The 20,000-nt window shown below is 43.4% G+C and overlaps 1 protein-coding gene across 2 annotated transcripts in view; it reads left to right on the plus strand.

Moving 5' to 3' along the window:
• The window catches only part of COG2 (component of oligomeric golgi complex 2), a 265,347-nt gene that overhangs the window by 25,188 nt on the left and 220,159 nt on the right, over positions 1-20,000 (plus strand). The window contains exon 3 of one of the 2 annotated variants that reach the window (XM_083176425.1): positions 3,563-3,628. In XM_083176425.1, the coding sequence (XP_083032551.1) occupies positions 3,563-3,628 (66 nt within the window). Of the gene's footprint in view, positions 1-3,562; positions 3,629-20,000 lie in introns of those variants that run through there. The other variant, XM_083176427.1, reaches the window with a different exon arrangement.

Raw genomic sequence — 20,000 nt, forward strand, 5'->3', positions numbered from 1 at the left:
TCGAAACCTGGGGGCACACTTCAGAACAGCTCAAGGCACACTAGTGTGCCACGGCACAGTGGTTGAAAAACACTGCCCTACTGTATTGTTCTATGTATTGTATTGCAGCTGAGAACAATAGGATAGCCATGGCCTACGGAAGATAGATGAGATGGGCTCCTACTGTAAACACATACACACATGTGAATGGGGTCTAGCCTAGCACACAGTGACATGGTCAGGTGCCCGGGTGATGGTACAAACTAGTGCTGAAATAGCAGACTATACATTGGTGGCTTCAGTAAGCATTGGGAGAGCAAACATACCAGGTTGTTTTTCTGGGAGATGAGCCAAGAAGGAGAGTCCAACTGCTGCACCAGCACTGTTTGCAATGTGGAAAAACATGGCGCCTGTGGAGTGGAGTGTTTAGGAAATAGGCTGGGTCGCACGACAGTCACCCCAACGTACGGCAGTAAAAACCACTCACGACCGGCACGCGATGGACGGTCGGTCGGCCTGGTATTGACGGATCCTACCTGCAGCATGTATGACCCACGACTCGAGCAAACGAGCGGTGGGTACGCGCATCGGATCGGAATCTGATCAACGAAATGACAAAAAAGCACAAAAGTACATACAATATACATACAATCGGTCGGTATTGTATCAAGATTAAGGGAAAATCGTCCTGGTGTTTACCCAGCATAAGGACATTTGCCACCTTTTGTGTGTCAACCTCTTTCTGGTCCAGAAGCTGGGTGGCTCATTTTGGCCCATCCTCAATTTGAAGACTCTGAACAGGTATTTTTGGATCCCCAAGGTACTGTATGGAGTCTCTGCGCTTAATCATCCTGGCCATGGAACCGAAAGTGTATCTGGAAGAATTGGTGCTCTTTTGAAGGGAAAATGTGGACACCCCAAATATTGAATTGACTTCAATTTCTATTGTTTTCATACATTTGCATTTTGTTAATTGCTAAAAGAAACTATTAATACTTTTTTTTTTTTTTTTTAAACACCCACCTCAATTATCAGCACAGTACTGTGTGTGAATGTGTGGTGCTAGCTGCTGATTGGTTGGCAAAGCTGTCAGTAATCGAAAAGTGAGGGAGTTCAATTTGGTGGCAGCTGACGGCTGTCATCATTCATGCAAGCTGGGAAGAAGGAGCAGCTCGCAGAGCTGTCACTAGAAAGGTAAGGATTAGGTTGCAATGTACTCCTACCACCACCACTGTGCAGCCTTGTTAATTAATGCTCACACATATAGCTGCAAAGGTACAGTTCAGCCTTAGCTTTATTGATTACAGTTGCCTACTAGTTGGTATATTCAATTGCTGTCAAGACGGCAGTTTTCCTACTTCAATAGGTCGGAAGGGGTTCCATCCTATTCAATAAGGGCCTGCTTTTGTCAGAAACTCAGCCAAATCCGAAAAGTCTTGGCCCCGTTTCCAACAATCTCAATCCTGACTTTAAAAAAAGTCGTATTGAGGCAGTGAGTGAGTAGCAGATGAGAGCAGCTCACCTGTTTGCTGTCCTGCCTCCCGTAACTTACCCGGTCCCAGAACCAGTCGGGTGAGTCAGCAGCAGCCATATCGGACAATCGGATTTGCCTGCTGATTTGGATAGGTTTTGTCTGATCCACTCAGACAAATGATTGTCGGAATGGACCTGACCCGAATTGAATAGTCCTATAGGTGTGGCCGTAGCACTGTCACTGTCTGACAGTGGTACACCACTACTAATGCTAGGACAGGAGCACAGATGAGGTAAAGAGGTAGGGTGATCCTGATACCTTGAACAAAAGCGAGTCCTCTATCCAATGCCTGCAAGCCACCTTCTAGAATGGCACATGGCACGCTGGGAGACTCCTGCTGAATGCTCATTGTTGGAAGGGAGCTGGTTGCGAATTCCAACCACTCTGCTTACTTTGGTTGCTTTCTGCTAGTCACCGGTCTACATGTAAGTATACATGTGTAGCCCTCATGTTTCTTTGGGTGCAAACCTGCATGGCTTAGGAGTGACTACCGTCTGATGATCCTGGTGCTTGCCATGTAAGGATCATCAATGTATGATTCTCTGTTTGTCCTGATATTCACAAGTTGAACCTCTAAATGGACTTTGGCTTTGCTTTACTATCTTCCATGTCTACTCTACAGTGGATTTCCATGCCCCTGCCTTGGTGACTGCTTATTCCACGCTGTTACTCCAACCCTCTTGGTCAGCTCAACGTTTTGCTTCATTATGCAGCTTTGTAAAGTTGACACATGGTTCTCTGCCCACCATTTTATTCATTCCTATGCATTTGATACCTTTGCCTCTTCAGATGCAGCCTTCAGGAAAAGTTATCAGTGCAGCTGGTGAGTGTCCACGCACAGCTTTGGAGTGCCCCCTAGTGGATGTTCTTACCTGGTTAAATCCTTGTCTTTGACTCCATAGTGGGCACAGGGCATCCATCTGCCGCACCTGGCTTGCAGGGTTTAATTACTATAATACTGGTTCTCTGCACATTTCTCTTCTGAAAGGTCTTCCTTCTCACTATTACTTCTCACTCCTTGCTGTTGGCTTCCTAAATAAAATGGCTGCAGGTGGCTGGTAGGGGTATAGAGGTTCGAGCCCTGGGCTGCTGGGAAAAATAATTTTCTATTTGGGGCCTAGACTCTCTGGACACTACCCATTAAGATCCCTGTAAGAACATGAATCTTCTTTTTTTTAATGAATGTGATATGAGATGTTTTTTGTAAATTCAGATTTGCTTTCATCCTGCTCTTTTAGTTGTGAACATAATGAAGATGTATCAAGAATGTAATTATAGAACTCCTTTCCTCATTAGAGTATTTATTTCTCTTCATACCAGTACACATCTGTAATGCAGCATGTAAGGTGACTAAGAAATAGCAAATTGTGCTTAAACAGTGATGAACATAGCTTCTGCAATTCTGTAGTCGGCCAGTTTGGTACAGGACTGGATGAGGAAATTCCACTGGGTCAGATAATTGGCTAAAATCAATATGTTTGAATTGACTAAATCTGATTGCTATAGTAATGTGTTTATATTTTGGAGGAAAATGTAAAAATATGCAATTTTGGGCCTGATTCCGAGTTGATCACTAATCTTAGAATTCACAAATGGAGGGACTGCACTTGCGTACCGTACCCATTGCGCATGCACAAGGATAATTTATTAACTTAAATTGTGCATGGATCATAAACACAATGTGTCCAGGCTTTCACAGATGGGAAGCGGACGTTTGGGGAATAAACCTGACGTATTCCGGGTGTGTCTGAAAAAACTCAGGTGTGCCCAGGTGTTTTTGCAGGAGGGTCTGTGATGTAAGTGATGACCACTTCCAACCTGTCTCGTTGCACAGAGGCAAAAACTGTTTGATGGTTCTGGAATTGTGTATTGATTTGCGAGTGGAAGGTTATCTGTGATCCATTCGCTAGTCTCTCTCAATTTCTCTTTCTGTTTGGGCGTCCGCTTTCTTCTCCCAGGCTACAGTGAATTCTAAAATTAACGGTCAGGATCTGATTTAGGCTCTATATACGAATGTCATTTTTAGCTTATTTTCTTTGGATTTTTCAGGTTGGAATGGATAAAGCATTAGGTCAACTTTCTGTGCCATTAGGACAACTGAAAGAAGAAGTGTTGGTATGTCTTGTGTGTGTTAACATCACCAAATATTTTTTTTATGTTTTTTTTTGTTTTTTTATTTCCCCACTTCAATTTATTTGCTTATCCTGTGTTTTTATATTATTTTTCAAAATAAAGTTAAATGTTTCAGTATAGTAAATCTAGGAACATCTTTTATGGGTAAGCTAATTATTTTACCAATGCATAAATAACGCTGGCCATATTCTAAATATCTAATGATGTTTTTGCTCTTTGAGGAGAATTCCTATAGGAAGCAGGGAGTAGAGCAGGCATTTCCAACCACTGTCCTCAAGGCACACCAACCGTGCAGGTTTCCTGGATATCCAGGCTTAAGCACAGGTGACTTAATTAGTATCTGAGGGATTCTGATTAAACCATCTGTGCTGAAGCCTGGATATCACTAAAACCTGCACTGTTGGTGTGCCTTGAGGACCGTGGTTGGGAATGCCTGGAGTAGAGGATCAAGGGATGAGATCTATGATAACTTCTAAAGAAGAAAAGTAGGAATGTTGTGTAGAGCAACCAAGCAGATTCTCACTGTTACTTAGTTTGTTTGGTAAAATAAAAGCTAGATCCTGATTGTTTGCTATGTATAGCACCTCCACCGTCGCTCTTTCAAAGGTTTTATAAGTATTCTCCTTCGTGTGAACCCTTATGCCACCACTAAATATTCAGGACATTTAGAAGATGGGTATAGACAAAGATTAACTGCTTAAGCGTAAAAAGAAACCTAATCTTTCATCTTTTACTGTCTCGGCCCCATTTAGCTGGCAGAGAGAACAATTTGGCAGAGAGGACAATTTGGCAGTTGGGATGTGGTTCAAACCATTTTTAAATATTTGAAACCCGATGGTGAGCAGTTTCACTCTCCATCATCATTGCTGGCCACCGTCGCTCTTCTGCTGGTAGACATCTGCCGTGGTGGATTTACATTGCGTTTTGCTTTAGAAAGCGGTCAACCCCTGAGAAAATTGCTTAGACAGGGGAAAATCAATTTTCAGCCCAGCAATTTTTGTCCTCATAGCTGTGCATACACACTGGTCAAAAACGTCCAGTGTGTATGCACCTTAACCCCTTCCCGACATTTGACGTACATTTACGTCATGGTCGGGAAGTACTTCCCGACACATGGCGTAAATGTACGTCATGGCTTGTAACTGTCACCGCGTCTATAGACGCGTTGACAGTTTCAACATGTCTGCGATGTCGCCCCCCCGTCGGCGATCGCTGGGATTGGCTATTCAGTGTGAACAGCCAATTACAGCGTTTTCTGTGTCACCGGCGAATAACGTTCGCCGGTGACACGCGATCGGAGGTGATTGGTGCTGTAAAGTACAGCACCAATCACCGCGGGGTGTAAGGGTGACACTGGTGTCACCCCACCTCACCCCGCCCGCCCCCAAAGGCCGTGATTGGTTCGTCGGACCGACAGACCAATCACAGCCAAGGAGGGGGATTTAAACTAACGGTGACTGCACTGCAGACGCCATTCCGATCTGGAATTGCGTGCAGTGCGGTCACCGTGCCTAGCTGCCGCAGTATACTGACCTGAACCGAGCAAAATACTTACCTGATCACTGCTTCATTACTGCTTGTAGTGTGCTGGATGCTTCCTGGATCCTGTTACTACTTGTGACTTCCTGTGTTGTGAACTTGTGCTGCTGCAGTGTAATAGCGTTAGATAGAGAGAGATAGATAGAGAGAGATAGTGTCAGAGAGTGCTATATTTTGTGCTGCTGCAGTGTGATATAGTTATAGATAGAGAGAGAGATAGAGAGATAGTGACAGATTGTGCTATATATTTTTTATATAACTGACTGCTGCCCCCCCTTTTGTGCTGATCAGTATAAATTAACTGATCAGCAACTTTTTGGGGGCGCAGGTTTTTTTTATATATATATATATATATACCTGTCAGTGCTGCTGCTGCAGTGTTATAGAGTGATAGATAGTGAGAGATAGAGAGATAGAGAGAGATAGTGACAGAGAGTGATAGAGACTGCTATATTTTGTGTCTGCTGCCCCCATTTTGTGCACCCCCAGCAACTTTTTGGGGGTGCAGGGGTTATTTTTCATATATATAACTGTCAGTGCTGCTGCTGCAGTGTCATAGAGTGATAGATAGTGAGAGATAGAGAGATAGAGAGATAGAGAGAGATAGTGACAGAGAGTGATAGAGAGTGCTAAATTTTGTGTCTGCTGCCCCCGCCTTTTGTGCTGATCACTATATCTGAGGTGATCAGCAACTTTTTGGGGGTGCAGAGGTTTTTTTTTTTTATATATACCTGCCAGTTGCTGCCAGTTGCACTGTCAGTTGCACCAAAGGTTGTGCACCTGCTGCCCCTCACTGGTAATCAGTGTCGCATCACTGATCACCTTTTTTTTTTTTGAGGCTGCTGTGGGGTCTTTTTTTAATTTTTTTTTTACACACACTGTGATATTGTGGGTGTCCTGTGGCCACTGTGCGCTGATCAGTGACGTACATCACTGATCAGCTTTTTCGGCACAGGGTTGATCTTTTTTTTTTTTTTTTGATCAAATTCCTGTTGCCTTTGAGCGCTGTTCAGTGACGGACGTAACTGACCAACATCTGTGCTCAATTTTTGGCGCAGGACCTTTTTTTTTAACCCCTTCAATTTTTATTTTTTTTTTAACCCCTTCAATTTTTTTTTTTTTGTATAAAGTATTTTTTTTTTCTGCACTACATACACACTACACACTACATACCCCCCGGGTTGAAATAAAGTTTGTACCCCCCCTACACTATACACGTGTTGAAACATTTCACTACCAGTAACACAAAAATAAAAATGGCATCCCAAATGTCATCCCAGTCATCCAGAAGAATGTATTCAGCGGAGGAGGCATATGCCATGCTTGCCTCTGACTCTGACACAGCCAGTGATGCAAGCGGGGAATTTGAAGGCTTCGTCTTAAGCTCCTCTTCCTCCTCTAGTGATGAGGGACCCCCTCAAAGACGCCCCCGTAGAGCAGCTGAGACCCCCCCCCAATAATTGATCTCGTATGGACCCCACCACCAGACAATTTTGAGCCCCAGGTTCCTGAGTTTTTGGCCATGCCAGGAATCCAATTTGATTCCACAGGTCTCAGAGAAATTGACTTTTTCAAATTATTTTTCTCTGATGATTTTATAAATTTAATTGTGGACCAAACTAATTTATATGCCCAGCAGTTTATTGCTCAAAACCCCACGTCATCATTTGCTAGGTGGACCCCTGTAGATGCAGTAGAGATGATGACGTTTTGGGGTCTGGTGTTTCATATGGGCATAGTAAAAAAGCCAGAAATTAGGCAATATTGGAGTACAGATGTTCTGTACAGCACCCCATTTTACCGTATGGCCATGCCCCGGGCTCGATTTGAGACGATCCTTAAATTTTTGCATTACAACGATAATGCACAGTGCCCACCCAGAGATGATCCCACCTTTGACCGGCTATTCAAAGTCAGGCCGGTCATTGATCATTTCAGTGCCAAATTTGAAGAGATGTACATCCCAGATAAATTCATTTGCATAGACGAGTCCCTTATACATTTTAAAGGAAGGGTTAAATTCCGCCAGTACCTTCCCAGTAAGAGGGCAAGGTATGGCATAAAAATGTATAAGCTGTGTGAAAGCACCTCAGGGTACACCCACAGGTTTAGGGTATATGAAGGGAAGGATTCAAGAATTGAACCGCCAGAATGCCCCCCCTCCCTCGTAGGTGTTAGTGGAAAAATTGTCTGGGATTTAGTGCACCCCTTCCTGGATAAAGGTTATCACCTCTATGTGGATAACTTTTACACCAGCATCCCCCTGTTTAAGGCCCTTGGTTCAAGAGGTACAGCAGCTTGCGGTACTGTGCGCAAGAACCAAAGAGGCCTCCCAAAAACGCACATTGCCCAAGTAATGAGAAGGGGTGAAAGCAGGGGAATATGCACCGAAAATATGTTGTTGGTCAAATATAAGGACAAGAGGGATGTCCTTATACTGACAACAATTCACGGAGACAGTACCACCTCCGTCCCTGTACGAGGTACCAGTACCCACACCTCCAAACCTAATTGTATCCTGGATTACAATAGGTACATGGGCGGAGTGGATCTTTCAGATCAGGTACTGAAGCCGTACAGTGCCCTGCGGAAAACAAAAATCTGGTACAAGAAGCTGGCCGTGTATATCATCCAGATGGCACTGTATAACGCTTACGTGCTATTCCGTTCTACCGGCCAGAGGGGGACATTTATGCACTTTCAAGAGGAAGTCATAAAGGGCCTAGTATTTGGGAACCAGCAGGCAGAGGGCCCCAGTACTTCTAGTACTGGCCCCCGTATTGTACCAGGGCAGCATTTTCCTGATGAAATCCCCTCCACTGGAAAAAAGGGCAGGACACAAAAAAGGTGCAAAGTTTGCTATAAAAAGGGAATAAGAAAGCAAACTATTTTCCAGTGTGACACTTGCCCCGACAAACCCGGCCTATGTATAAAGGAGTGTTTTAAAATATACCACACATCTATGGATTTTTAGGTTCATAATTTCACCGTGCTTCGGGGGTCTTGCTAATGCCACATAGCACCCACCATTCATTCCACCAGAATCTGAGCCGCAAAATCCAAAAATCACTCCTTCCCTTCTGAGTCCTGCCATGCACCCAACTGGTATTTTTTGGTCACATGTGAGGCATTGCCGTACTCGGGAGAAATTGGGGCACAGATTTTGGGGTGCTTTTTCTCCTTCATACCTTCTGAAAATGAAAAATTTTGAGCCAGAACTGCATTTTTGTGTAAAAAAATGTAATTTTTCATTTTCACTGCCCAGTTGTATCAAAATTGGTGAAACCCCTGGGGGTTTGAAATGTACACTATACCCCTAGATGAATTCCCTGAGGGGTGTAGTTTGCAAAATGGGGTCACTTGTGGGGGGGTTCCACTGTATTGGTGCTTTGGGGGTCTTGCTAATGCGACATAGCACCCACCAACATTCCACCAGAATTTGTGCTGCAAAATCCAAATATCACTCCTTCCCTTCTGAGTCCTGACACTTTTTGGTCACACATGAGGCATTGCCGTACTCGGGAGAGATTGGGGCACAGATTTTGGGGTGCTTTTTCTCCTTCATACCTTCTGAAAATGAAAAATTTTGAGCCAGAACTGCATTTTTGTGTAAAAAAATGTAATTTTTCATTTTCACTGCCCAGTTGTATCAAAATTGGTGAAACCCCTGGGGGTTTGAAATGTACACTATACCCCTAGATGAATTCCCTGAGGGGTGTAGTTTGCAAAATGGGGTCACTTGTGGGGGGGTTCCACTGTATTGGTGCTTTGGGGGTCTTGCTAATGCGACATAGCACCCACCAACATTCCACCACCAAAAATCACTCCTTCCCTTCTGAGTCCTGCCATGCACCCAACTGGTATTTTTTGGTCACACATGAGGCATTGCCATACCCGGGAGAAATTGGGGCACAGATTTTGGGGTGCTTTTTCACCTTCATACCTTCTGAAAATGAAAAATTTTGAGCCAGAACTGCATTTTTGTGTAAAAAATGTAATTTTGCATTTGCACAGCCCAGTTGTATCAAAATTGGTGAAACCCCTGGGGGTTTGAAATGTACACTATACCCCTAGATGAATTCCCTGAGGGGTGTAGTTTGCAAAATGGGGTCACTTGTGGGGGGGTTCCACTGTATTGGTGCTTGGGGGGTCTTGCTAATGCGACATAGCACCCACCAAAATTCCACCAGAATCTGAGCTGCAAAATCCAAAAATCACTCCTTCCCTTCTGAGTCCTGCCATGCGCCCAAATGGTATTTTTTGGTCACATGTGAAGCATTGCCGTACTCGGGAGAAATTGGGGCACAGATTTTGGGGTGCTTTTTCTCCTTCATACCTTCTGAAAATGAAAAATTTTGAGCCAGAACTGCATTTTTGTGTAAAAAAATGTAATTTTTCATTTTCACTGCCCAGTTGTATCAAAATTGGTGAAACCCCTGGGGGTTTGAAATGTACACTATACACCTAGATGAATTCCCTGAGGGGTGTAGTTTGCAAAATGGGGTCACTTGTGGGGGGGTTCCACTGTATTGGTGCTTGGGGGGTCTTGCTAATGCAACATAAAACCCACCAACATTCCACCAGAATCTGAGCTGCAAAATCCAAAAATCACTCCTTCCTTTCTGAGTCCTGCCATGCACCCAAATGGTATTTTTTGGTCACATGTGAGGCATTGCCGTACTCGGGAGAAATTGGGGCACAGATTTTGGGGTGCTTTTTCTCCTTCATACCTTCTGAAAATGAAAAATTTTGAGCCAGAACTGCATTTTTGTGTAAAAAATGTAATTTTTCATTTTCACTGCCCAGTTGTACCACAATTGGTGAAACCCCTGGGGGTTTGAAATGTACACTATACCCCTAGATGAATTCCCTGAGGGGTGTAGTTTGCAAAATGGGGTCACTTGTGGGGGGGTTCCTAAATTTTAGCATCTTATGGTGCCTAGAAACCTACATGGTGCCTAAAAAATAATCTCATAAAAAGGAGGCTCCAAAATCAAGTAGGTGCTCCTTCTATTATGAAGCCTGTGGTTTGGTCAACGTGCACACTAGGGCCACATATAGGATATTTATGAAAACAAAAGAATTGGGGGAATCAATTTTTAGTCACATTTCTCTAGTAAAATGTACTGTGTTCCTTAGAAAAATGTATTAAAATTGCAAATCTGCAAAAAAAATGAAATTTTGAAATTTCACCTACACTTTGTTTGAATTCCTGTGAAACACCTAAAGGGTTAACAAACTTCCAAAATGCTGTTTTGAATACTGTGAGGGGTGCAGTTTTTGAAATGGTATCATTTATGGGGGTGTCTCACATACAAGTCCCTCAAAGTCACATCAGAACTGAACTGGTCCCTAAAAAAATCAGTGTTTAAAATTTTCTTGAAAATTTGAGAATTTGCTATTCATATTGTAAGCCTCCTAGTGTCCAAAAAAATTAAAAGGAAGTTGAAATAATGATGGAAACATAAAGTAGACATATGGTCTATGTTAGTTATTAACTATTTTGAGTGGTATGATTATTTGTCTCACAAGCAGAAAATTTAACATTTTGCAAATTGCTAAATTTTCCATTTTTTCACGACATTTTGGTATTTTTCACAAAAAAACACAGACTGTATCGACCCAAATTTACCACTAATTTGAAGTACAATGTGTCACGAAAAAACAATCTCAAAATCACTGGGATAAGTAAAAGCAAAAAAAAGTTATCCCCACTTAAGTGATACATGTCAGATTTGAAAAAAAGGGCTCTGTCAGGAACGCAAAAACTGGCTCTGTCAGGAAGGGGTTAAGATTGACATTCATCAGGTTGTCATGTCATGAGCATGTCGAACCTCAAAGTCCATTGCTTACCTGGTCCATAAATCCCAACCTACCCTAGGTTTTCTCTGAATGGACTATATTTCATATTGGGCCTACTTCAGATGTGATTGTTCTTGCAATTGCTGTTGCTATCATTTTGTTGTTTGCAGCTGCAATTCTATGCTAATAAGTGCAGAACATGCATAAAGATGGCCACTGCTGCCACTTTATATCTGTCTGACAGCATACAATTGCTGATACATTGGTGCCATTGTCAGATATCGGGTGCCATTGTAGACACACAGACTCATCTGCTTTTCTTGGACTCTTGAGTGCTCACTGTTAGCAAGTAAGCTTGCAACTGGTAATTCACGCACGCCCAGAAAACTCCATCTGAATGGCTGTGACATGGCCAAAAATAGAGGATGAGTCCAGCATCAGAGGAGTGGAGGTTTCCATGCCTCTTAGTCAGGGACGGATTGGGAAGTAAAAGTGGCCCTGGAAAATTTTGGGAAGTGGCCTCATGTGGGCGGCACCAAATCAACAATGGGTGGAGCCAGCATAACAGTAGGCAGAATTAGTACATCAGTATATGTAAAGGAATCGGTGACAAAATGGCTAAAGCATCAATAGTGTCTCAATATCAGATTCAATTAATATACATGTGTTGTGTTTGTTGAAGGGACTGTAAAATGTAAATGGACCCTGTATGGTTGCCTGGCACCAATCTCACTTTACACACTCTCCCCTTAAGGCTGTTGATATGTTGATACTGGCTCTCTGTGGAAAGAGCCAGCAAACACAACATACACTCAACAGGATCACAGTAGTCACATAAATGGATGTGTCACATTAGCGCAGCACCTTGATATGAACACAGCAGCCCTCCCTCAAAGCTGCACTTACTGTACACTATAAACCTTACCCCCCCCCCCCAATCTTCTACAGTGTAGGCAGTACTTCCAAGTAAATGCACTCTTGTTTACTTTTTCCTGGCTAGCTGTGGCCAGGGTCCTTCCAGGATGGCAGCTTCTTTAGGTGCTGCCTAAGATAGCTCTGTTCTCTAGCCAGGACAAAGAAGGAGGCAGAGCTGGCTGGAGACAGAAGCATGAAAGAAACTGGAGCAGCAAGCACCCAACAATTCACCTTGTGCAGCCCTGGAATGGCCCCTGTAGTTCCAGTGGGAGGTAGGGAGCCACATCTGAACCAGCCTGCGGAAGTTAGCTGACCTCAGACTTGAGATTACGCTGATTAGTAGTGTATTATCCATGCACTGAGAAGGTGTGTCTCAACTAGCTGCTGCACTCAGTGGGTGACCAAGTCATAATTAACAATATATAGTTAGATAGTGGTGCTCTGTCTAGGTTGGTTGAAAATGAGGATCGGATTATCACATGGTCTACTGTATGTGTAAATAAGTAAAAAAACACTGATTAATCATAAAGTATGTTTTACTTGTTGGAAAATTAAAGAACAAAAAAACAAGAAGTGTACATAAAACATAATAAAATACATTAAAATAGGCAGTATACGTCACAAATATAAAATCAATAAAAGCATATGAGTATAGGCCGATATGTGTTAGCAGCAGAGAGTCCGTCTCAGTCTCTATTGAGTATGCAACTCAATTTATCTGTAGGGGTAAACAAAAAACGGTCAATGGTTATGGTGGACTTAATAATGAGGCAGAGTGCAGCATCCCGCAAGTCTGCCACAGGAATAGGGTTAGTGATGGTGATCTCTTGATGGGATATATGGGTTGGGTGGTGCCTAGGGGCCAGCTCGGATTAGGACTGTGGGAAAGCGAAAAGTGTGCAACATTGTCAATCTGCACCTGCCAGTCATCTGCTACTCACAGATATCGGCCTATACTCGCATGTTTTTATTCATTTTATATTTGTGACGTATACTGCCTAAATTAATGTGTTTTACGGTGTTCTATGTACACTGCTCATTTTTTTAATTTTCCAATGAGTAAACATACTTTATGATTAATCAGTGCTATTTTACTTATTTACACATAGACCATATGCAACTCCGATCCCCATATTTAACCAACTTAAGGTGGCCATACACCTACAGATCGATTGTCAGATTGGCCTGGTTGGAACAAAAACCTGGTATTATCTGAATGACAGTTTTTGGCAGTTTTCCAGCATTTTGAAAACAAATGGTCAACTGTCATTTGCTCTCATCCATTACCAGGATTTTGTTCCAACCAGACAGATCTGACAATCAATCTGTAGATGTATGGACAGCTTAAGACAGAGTGCAGCACCACTATCTATCTAATTATTGAGATTACACTACACCGGCAACTGCCTATACAACTATCAGTGCTCCGCAGCAGTAGTGGGGCAGCTCGGCTTATGCAGGGACAAGTATGTCTCTGAAAAAAGATTTGGTCGGTCAGGGGGGTTTCTGGGTACTTGGAACCCCCTCTGCGTGTGCTAGTGGCCCCCATAAACCAGCCTAATCGATACTGATTTTAAATGGGAGACACACTGCTGCATCCTCTTACAGTACCCTCCCCCATCCAGCACCGCTTCCCCCGGTCACCCCCTCCCCAGCCCCCAGCAGCAGCAGCCTCCTAACTGCAGCCTGGCATATCTTCCCTAACCCAACAGCAACTACTCACTGCCACCGCAGGCCCAGGGCCTCACCTTCTGCTGCTAAAGGCTGGAGTCCTCCTAGCTTGCTGGGCGTCTACACTGAGCCTCAGTTGCCCTCAAGGAGATGTCGCCTGGCTCGGCTGGAAGTTCCGGCAGCAAGGGGGATGGCTTCTGTGGCGACGGCAGCTGCATCGCGGTCCCTCCCTGCACACTGACTCAGGATTCAAAGGGAAGGCATCCACAGTCCACATGTAGCTGCTGATAGGCTCTCCTCTGCCCTGCACTGTGTGTCGCATGTGTGCAGGGAACCAATCGGTACTTATGTATTATCTGGACTCCCATGTTAAATGCACCCCATTTTTTCATACCCCTACTATCCAACTACGCATGGAGTTGATTTTATATAGTGTGGCGAGCGCAGCGAGCCACCGTGCCCGAAGCGTGGTGAGCGCAGCGAGCCCCGCGAGGGGACGCGGTCTCATAAGAAAAACGGGAGTCCAGATATTACATAAGTACCAACCAATCATATTAGAGGTGGAGCTGTTGACCCTGGTGAGGGCTGACAGCAGCTGACTGACAGCCAGCAGCCTTTTCATAATGCCAGCCTGGAATATTGTAGCAGCGGGAGGAGGCGGGCCACACAGAGACATGGGCTGACGGAGCTGAACTATATATCTATTTGTGCTGCTGCAGCGCTGCCAGTCTGATCAGCGCAGCACAGTGCAGCAGGGGGACATGGGCTTAGGCTGAGCTGTGTCTCTGACCTGTGGTCAGAGGCAGAACTGGAAAGTTGTGGGCCCAGGTGCAAAAATATGCATTGGGCCCCTCTCCACCCAAACTTATAAACTGCTACACAGCATAGGGTGAAACGAAGAGGCAGTGGGTGCCAAGAGATGTAGAGGGTGACAGGGAGACATTGACAGTGGGCGAGATGTACCAAAGGTTAAAAATGCTGTCAGTGTGCATGCCCCATATTTAAATCTTCCAGATAGGCAACACCTATAGGTACCTATGGGTTTCTTTATACAGAATTCACCTGAGATTCCTCTGTGAACACCCCTCTCTAAAAACTTGTACATGTGTAGGCCATTGGTCATGAATTCACAGTAGGACTCTCAGGTCATAAATGAGAAGTACTCACAATGCAAATGACAGTGTAAGAGTGGTCCTTTGAATTTTTCTTATTGCTTTTATCCATAAATGCCAAATAATGCTCAAATTATATTAGGCACATTGCCCCCAAATAACATTAAAGGCCAAAAAAAAAAAAAAAACGATTCCCATTTTATGGCACAATGTGACCCCAAGAGAGTGACAGCAGGGACAGAGAGGTACATAGGGACAGAGAGAGTCTCAGCAGGGACATAGGGACAGAGTGAGAAACAGCAGGGACAGGGAGAGTGGCAGGGAGTAACAGCTGAGGCATAGGGACATGGAGAGTGACAGAAGGGACAGTGAGAGCAAAATAGGGACAGAGTGACAGCAGGGACAGTGAGAGCAACATAGGGACTTAAGCTGTGTACACACGGTACACTTATCGCTGGCAATATGGTCGCTGATCGACCATATTGCCAGCGATTGGAGTGTGCACCAGCAATAAATCGCTGGGTGCGCGCTCCCGTTTTCAGCCCCTGAATGGTCGCTGGTCGGAGGAGCATGCCTCCTCTCCCGGCAGTGTGACATTTTCATCTGCGACCATCTCTGGTCATATTATATCCACACAATGATAGTGGCAGTTTTTTTATGCTAAATAAATATGGTACTTGTTTCCTAGCACGGCCACCACGATTTCTATTGTGGTGGTCGTGTCGGAAAACACACGACGCGACCGACGCGATGTACCCGATTTCTCCATAGGCTTCAATGTTAAAATATTTTAACATTGAAGCCTATGGAGAAATCGGGTACATCGTGTCCATAGGCTTCAATGTTAAATTATTTTAACATTGAAGCCTATGGAGAAATCGGGTCCATCGTGTCCATAGGCTTCAATGTTAAATTTTTTTAACATTGAAACTGAGTCCATTTAACATAGTAAAAAATGGTAAAAGGGCCAATATGGGCCATTTCTCATTGGGTATGGCCCCGTCATGTGTGTAAAAAATAATGGCCCCCCATTGTGGCTGCCACCCCCACGATTGACGCAAACCCGAAGCGTGGCGAGCGCAGCGAGCCCGCGTCCTCCGACCTTTTCATTCCCCTACTATCCACGTCGGCGTGGAGTTGAGAATAGATTAGTGTGGCGAGTGCAGCGAGGCACCGAGCCCGAAGCGTGGCGAGCAGACGCTGATACCTTCACAGATCCCTGCGTCCCCTCGCGGGCTTCACAGGTATCAGCGTCCCCTCGCGGGGCTTGCCACGCTTCGGGCTCGGTGGCTCGCTGCGCTCGCCACACTAATCTATTCTCAACTCCACGCCGACGTGGATAGTAGGGGAATGAAAAGGTCGGAGGACGCGCACCGCCGCCCCTCGTGGGCTCGCTGCGCTCGCCACGCTTCGGGTTCGCGTTAATCGTGGGGGTGGCGGCCACAATGGGGGGCCATTATTTTTTACACACATGACGGGGCCATAGCCAATGAGAAATGGCCCTTATTCGCCCTTTTCCCATTTTTTACTATGTTAAATGGACTCAGTTTCAATGTTAAAATAATTTAACATTGAAGCCTATGGACAAATCGGGTCCATCGCATAGGCTTCAATGTTAAATATTTTTACATTGAAGCCTATGGAGAAATCAGGGGCATTGCATCGGGCACGCATAGGCTTCAATGTTAAAATATTTTAACATTGAAGCCTATGGGGAAATCGTGGGCATCGCGTCGGTCGCGCCGTGTGCCTTCTGAAGGCACACGACCGACGCGATGTACCCGAGTACCCTATTTTTGCACCTTGATAAAGAGGCACACAGCCTCGAAACGTTGGAAATGCATCCAGTCTACTGGTGATTCTTTTAGTACCGTAACTACGAGTGCCGCCGCCGCCCAGTCCTGTGTACCCCAAGGTCCTCTTGGGTTCTCTTTCACGGAAGGCACCGTACATTATTGTTTCCTTTCATCAAGCAGCCATTGTTGGAGTGCCGCCCCACCATATCGACATATATATATATATATATATATATATGTCCCTGAGTGCCCTTTGTTTGGATTCGTATCATTGGGACTGCAAGGTTCCTTATTGCAGGCACCAGGGCAAGCTACCTTGGCTTATACCTAAGTCCAGGAGTGCCAGTTCTTTCGGATTATATATATATATATATATATATATATATATATATATATATATATATATATATATATATATATATATATATATATATATATATATATATATATATATATATATATATTTGAAAAGACATATTTGATGTAAGCACAATCAGGCACCTTAATGAGTGTTGTCAGTTTTTATTATTTTATTGTTCAAGGTGATGTAATTGATTTGGTAGATGTTAACCTTAAAATGTATTAATGAAAGACACCTGTACAATTGATATGTACGAGAGGTCAGCGTGACGCTAGGCCAGCCCTCTGACGAAGTCCTCCATGACGAAACGCGTAGGGGCGTGGCCTAGCATCAAGCATGATCGTGGAGCCAGGAGTGAGTGTAACCTCTCCAACGAATGTTAGGTGCTGTCAAATTGCGGCTAACGTGTCAGCCGCCGTCTATAATACGTCACCCATCCTTGTGTATTTTATGTAAAGCCTTAATAAATATCAAATTTTATACCAGTGGTAATTTGCACTATCGGAGCGCCCAGAAAATTTTATACCTAAGTTTCTAATCGTTCACCCCATAGAAGAAGGAGGTTTCCACAGGAGCTCTAAATCATTGGCACCTTAGCAGGAACTTCAATGGTTAATTAAGAAGCTCTGAGGATAACGGTTAGAAAAATTGGCACCCCGCACTAGCAGGGTTAATGCATTTTATTAATTCATTTTATTGATAATGGATCACTGGCCCTAGGGCCTTTCACAAAGTACGGACAGAGTATCTCAGTCTAGACCAATAAGGTCCCAAGAACGGTTGCCTCGGAAAAAGGGATCTATAGGATAAGACCTTTTGACACAACATTAAGACTATTAACTATTCCCCTGATGAAGTCTGTGTAAGACGAAACGCGTTGGGATTTTTTGTCATACCGCTATTTGAAGAAAGAAATAAAATACATTATTGGAAACTCAACATTTCATTGATCATTGGGAGTCTGAAGGAACGTGTGGACTATTGAATTTATCTGGGCGCTATACCACTATTGGGGAGCAATATATATATATATGTGTGTGTATATATATATATATATATATATATATATATATATATATATATATATATTTTTTTCTGTTTCCAACTTGTTTCGGGATGTACCCGTCGTCAGGGATAAAGTGCATAAGACATGTACATACATATATACCCCTTCCAAGACCCACCCAGTGATTAAAAAAAGACACCTCAGCTGTGTTACTGAGCTAGCAGCGTTTCATTCAGCGTGCTCCGGCAATCCCGGCTGCACCTGCTGATGATGTGTCTAGCCAGCGTCAGACTGGGTAGCGTCTCTGGTACCATAGTAACCAAACGTGTGGTAACCAGAGAAAAAGACAATTAAAAACCATCGTTATACTTATAACACAATGTTGCATATAATTATTTATCATCAATTACGTAGTTTACATTTGGAGGTGCATTACAATGTAATACAGTTGCATACATAATCATCAACACAGTTTTACAAGGTATATTATTACACAGTATATTACAGAAAACATCCCAGACCCGCATACTCATTTAACCCTCTGGGAGAAAGACTGTCCAATTTGTGAATCCACATGCTTTCACGCTGTAACAATTTTTGATTTCTATCACCTCCTCTAATGTTATCTGGAATATGATCAATGATTTTTGATCTCATACTGGCAATTGAGTGTCCTGCCTGTACACAATGTCTGGCCATGGGATGCTCACTATTAGTAGATGTTAAAGCTGCTCGAATAGTGCAGCAGTGGTTGGCCATCCTTTCTTTAAATGTTATAGTGGTTTTGCCCACATAAATAGACTGCATGGGCAGATAAGAATGTAAACCACATATTTAGATGAACAAGAAAGAACATGTTTTATGGAAAAAAAATTACCAGTGTGGGGGGTGCTGAAACGTATTGCCGGTGAGGAGGGAGCTACAAGTGGTGCAGCCCGTACATCGATAACATCCTGGGCTTTTGGATAAAAAATGTTGTTTGACAGCAGATTTATTTAATTCAGTGACATCCAATTTAACCAATTTTTCCCATAGGTTTTTTCCCCTTGTATATGCAGGCATCAAACGTGTATTATATAAGCCTTTAAGTTGTTTATCGCTATTTACTATTGGCCATAGCTGTTTAATAGATTTATTGAATGCAATACTAGTGGTGGTAAATTTATTGACCCATGGAATTATGGGTGTTGAATCTGCTGTCTTGTTATTTTGTTCAAGTACCTGGGCCCTGGGAGTATCTAGTACTCTGTGTTTTACTGTCAGTAATTGGTTTTAATTGTATCCCCGTTGCTGAAAGTTGGAGACCATTTTATCCAAGGCTGGTTCCACTTTCCCTGGTCACTGACTATACGTCTCACCCGTAACATCTGGGAATAGGGGAGGCTAAATTTTAGTGCTGGTGGATGGAAACTATCAGACCTGAGAAAAGTGTTTCTGTTTGTAGGTTTTATTGAATACATCGGTATCAATCTTTCCATCGATTAGATTAATATCCACATCTTAAAAATGTACTTGTGTTTTACTTGTACAATAGGTGAATTTTACAACGTGGTCAGTTACATTATGCTTATCTAGGACATCCTGTATTAATGTTTGCGCCCCTCTATGAATGAATAGGAGGTCATCAATAAATCTAACGAATAGAATTATTTCAATATTATAGGGCTGTTGGTAAATTAATTGTTTCTCAAGGCGTATCCTAAAGGCATTGGCGTACGATGGGGCCATATTCGGCCCCATCGCACAGCCACGCCTCTGTAGATAGAACCGCCCATCGAAGTAAAAATAATTTCTAGTAAGGGTTATCTTTAATAAATCAATGAATAATGCAATGGGTGGCCCATTATAATGCTCATTGTCAGTAATCCAGTACGGCATCCAGGCCTTCCTCATGGGGGATACACGTATAAAGACTGACTACATCAGCACTACATAAGGTTATATTGTTTTCTGTTACATTTACCCCCTCAAGTTTATGTATAAGGTCTGTAGTGTCCTTTATATATGAGGTGGACTGCTGCACACAGGGATTCAGACACAAATCAAGATAAGTTGACATAGATTGATAAAGAGACCCCCTGGCAGATATGATAGGTCTACCAGGGGGTCCGCTTAAAGTTTAATGTATTTTGGGCAGCGTGTAGAATAATGG

The sequence above is a fragment of the Crinia signifera genome, chromosome 3, assembly GCF_055691185.1.
Source record: "Crinia signifera chromosome 3, ASM5569118v1, whole genome shotgun sequence".
NCBI classification, from domain to species: domain Eukaryota; kingdom Metazoa; phylum Chordata; class Amphibia; order Anura; family Myobatrachidae; genus Crinia; species Crinia signifera.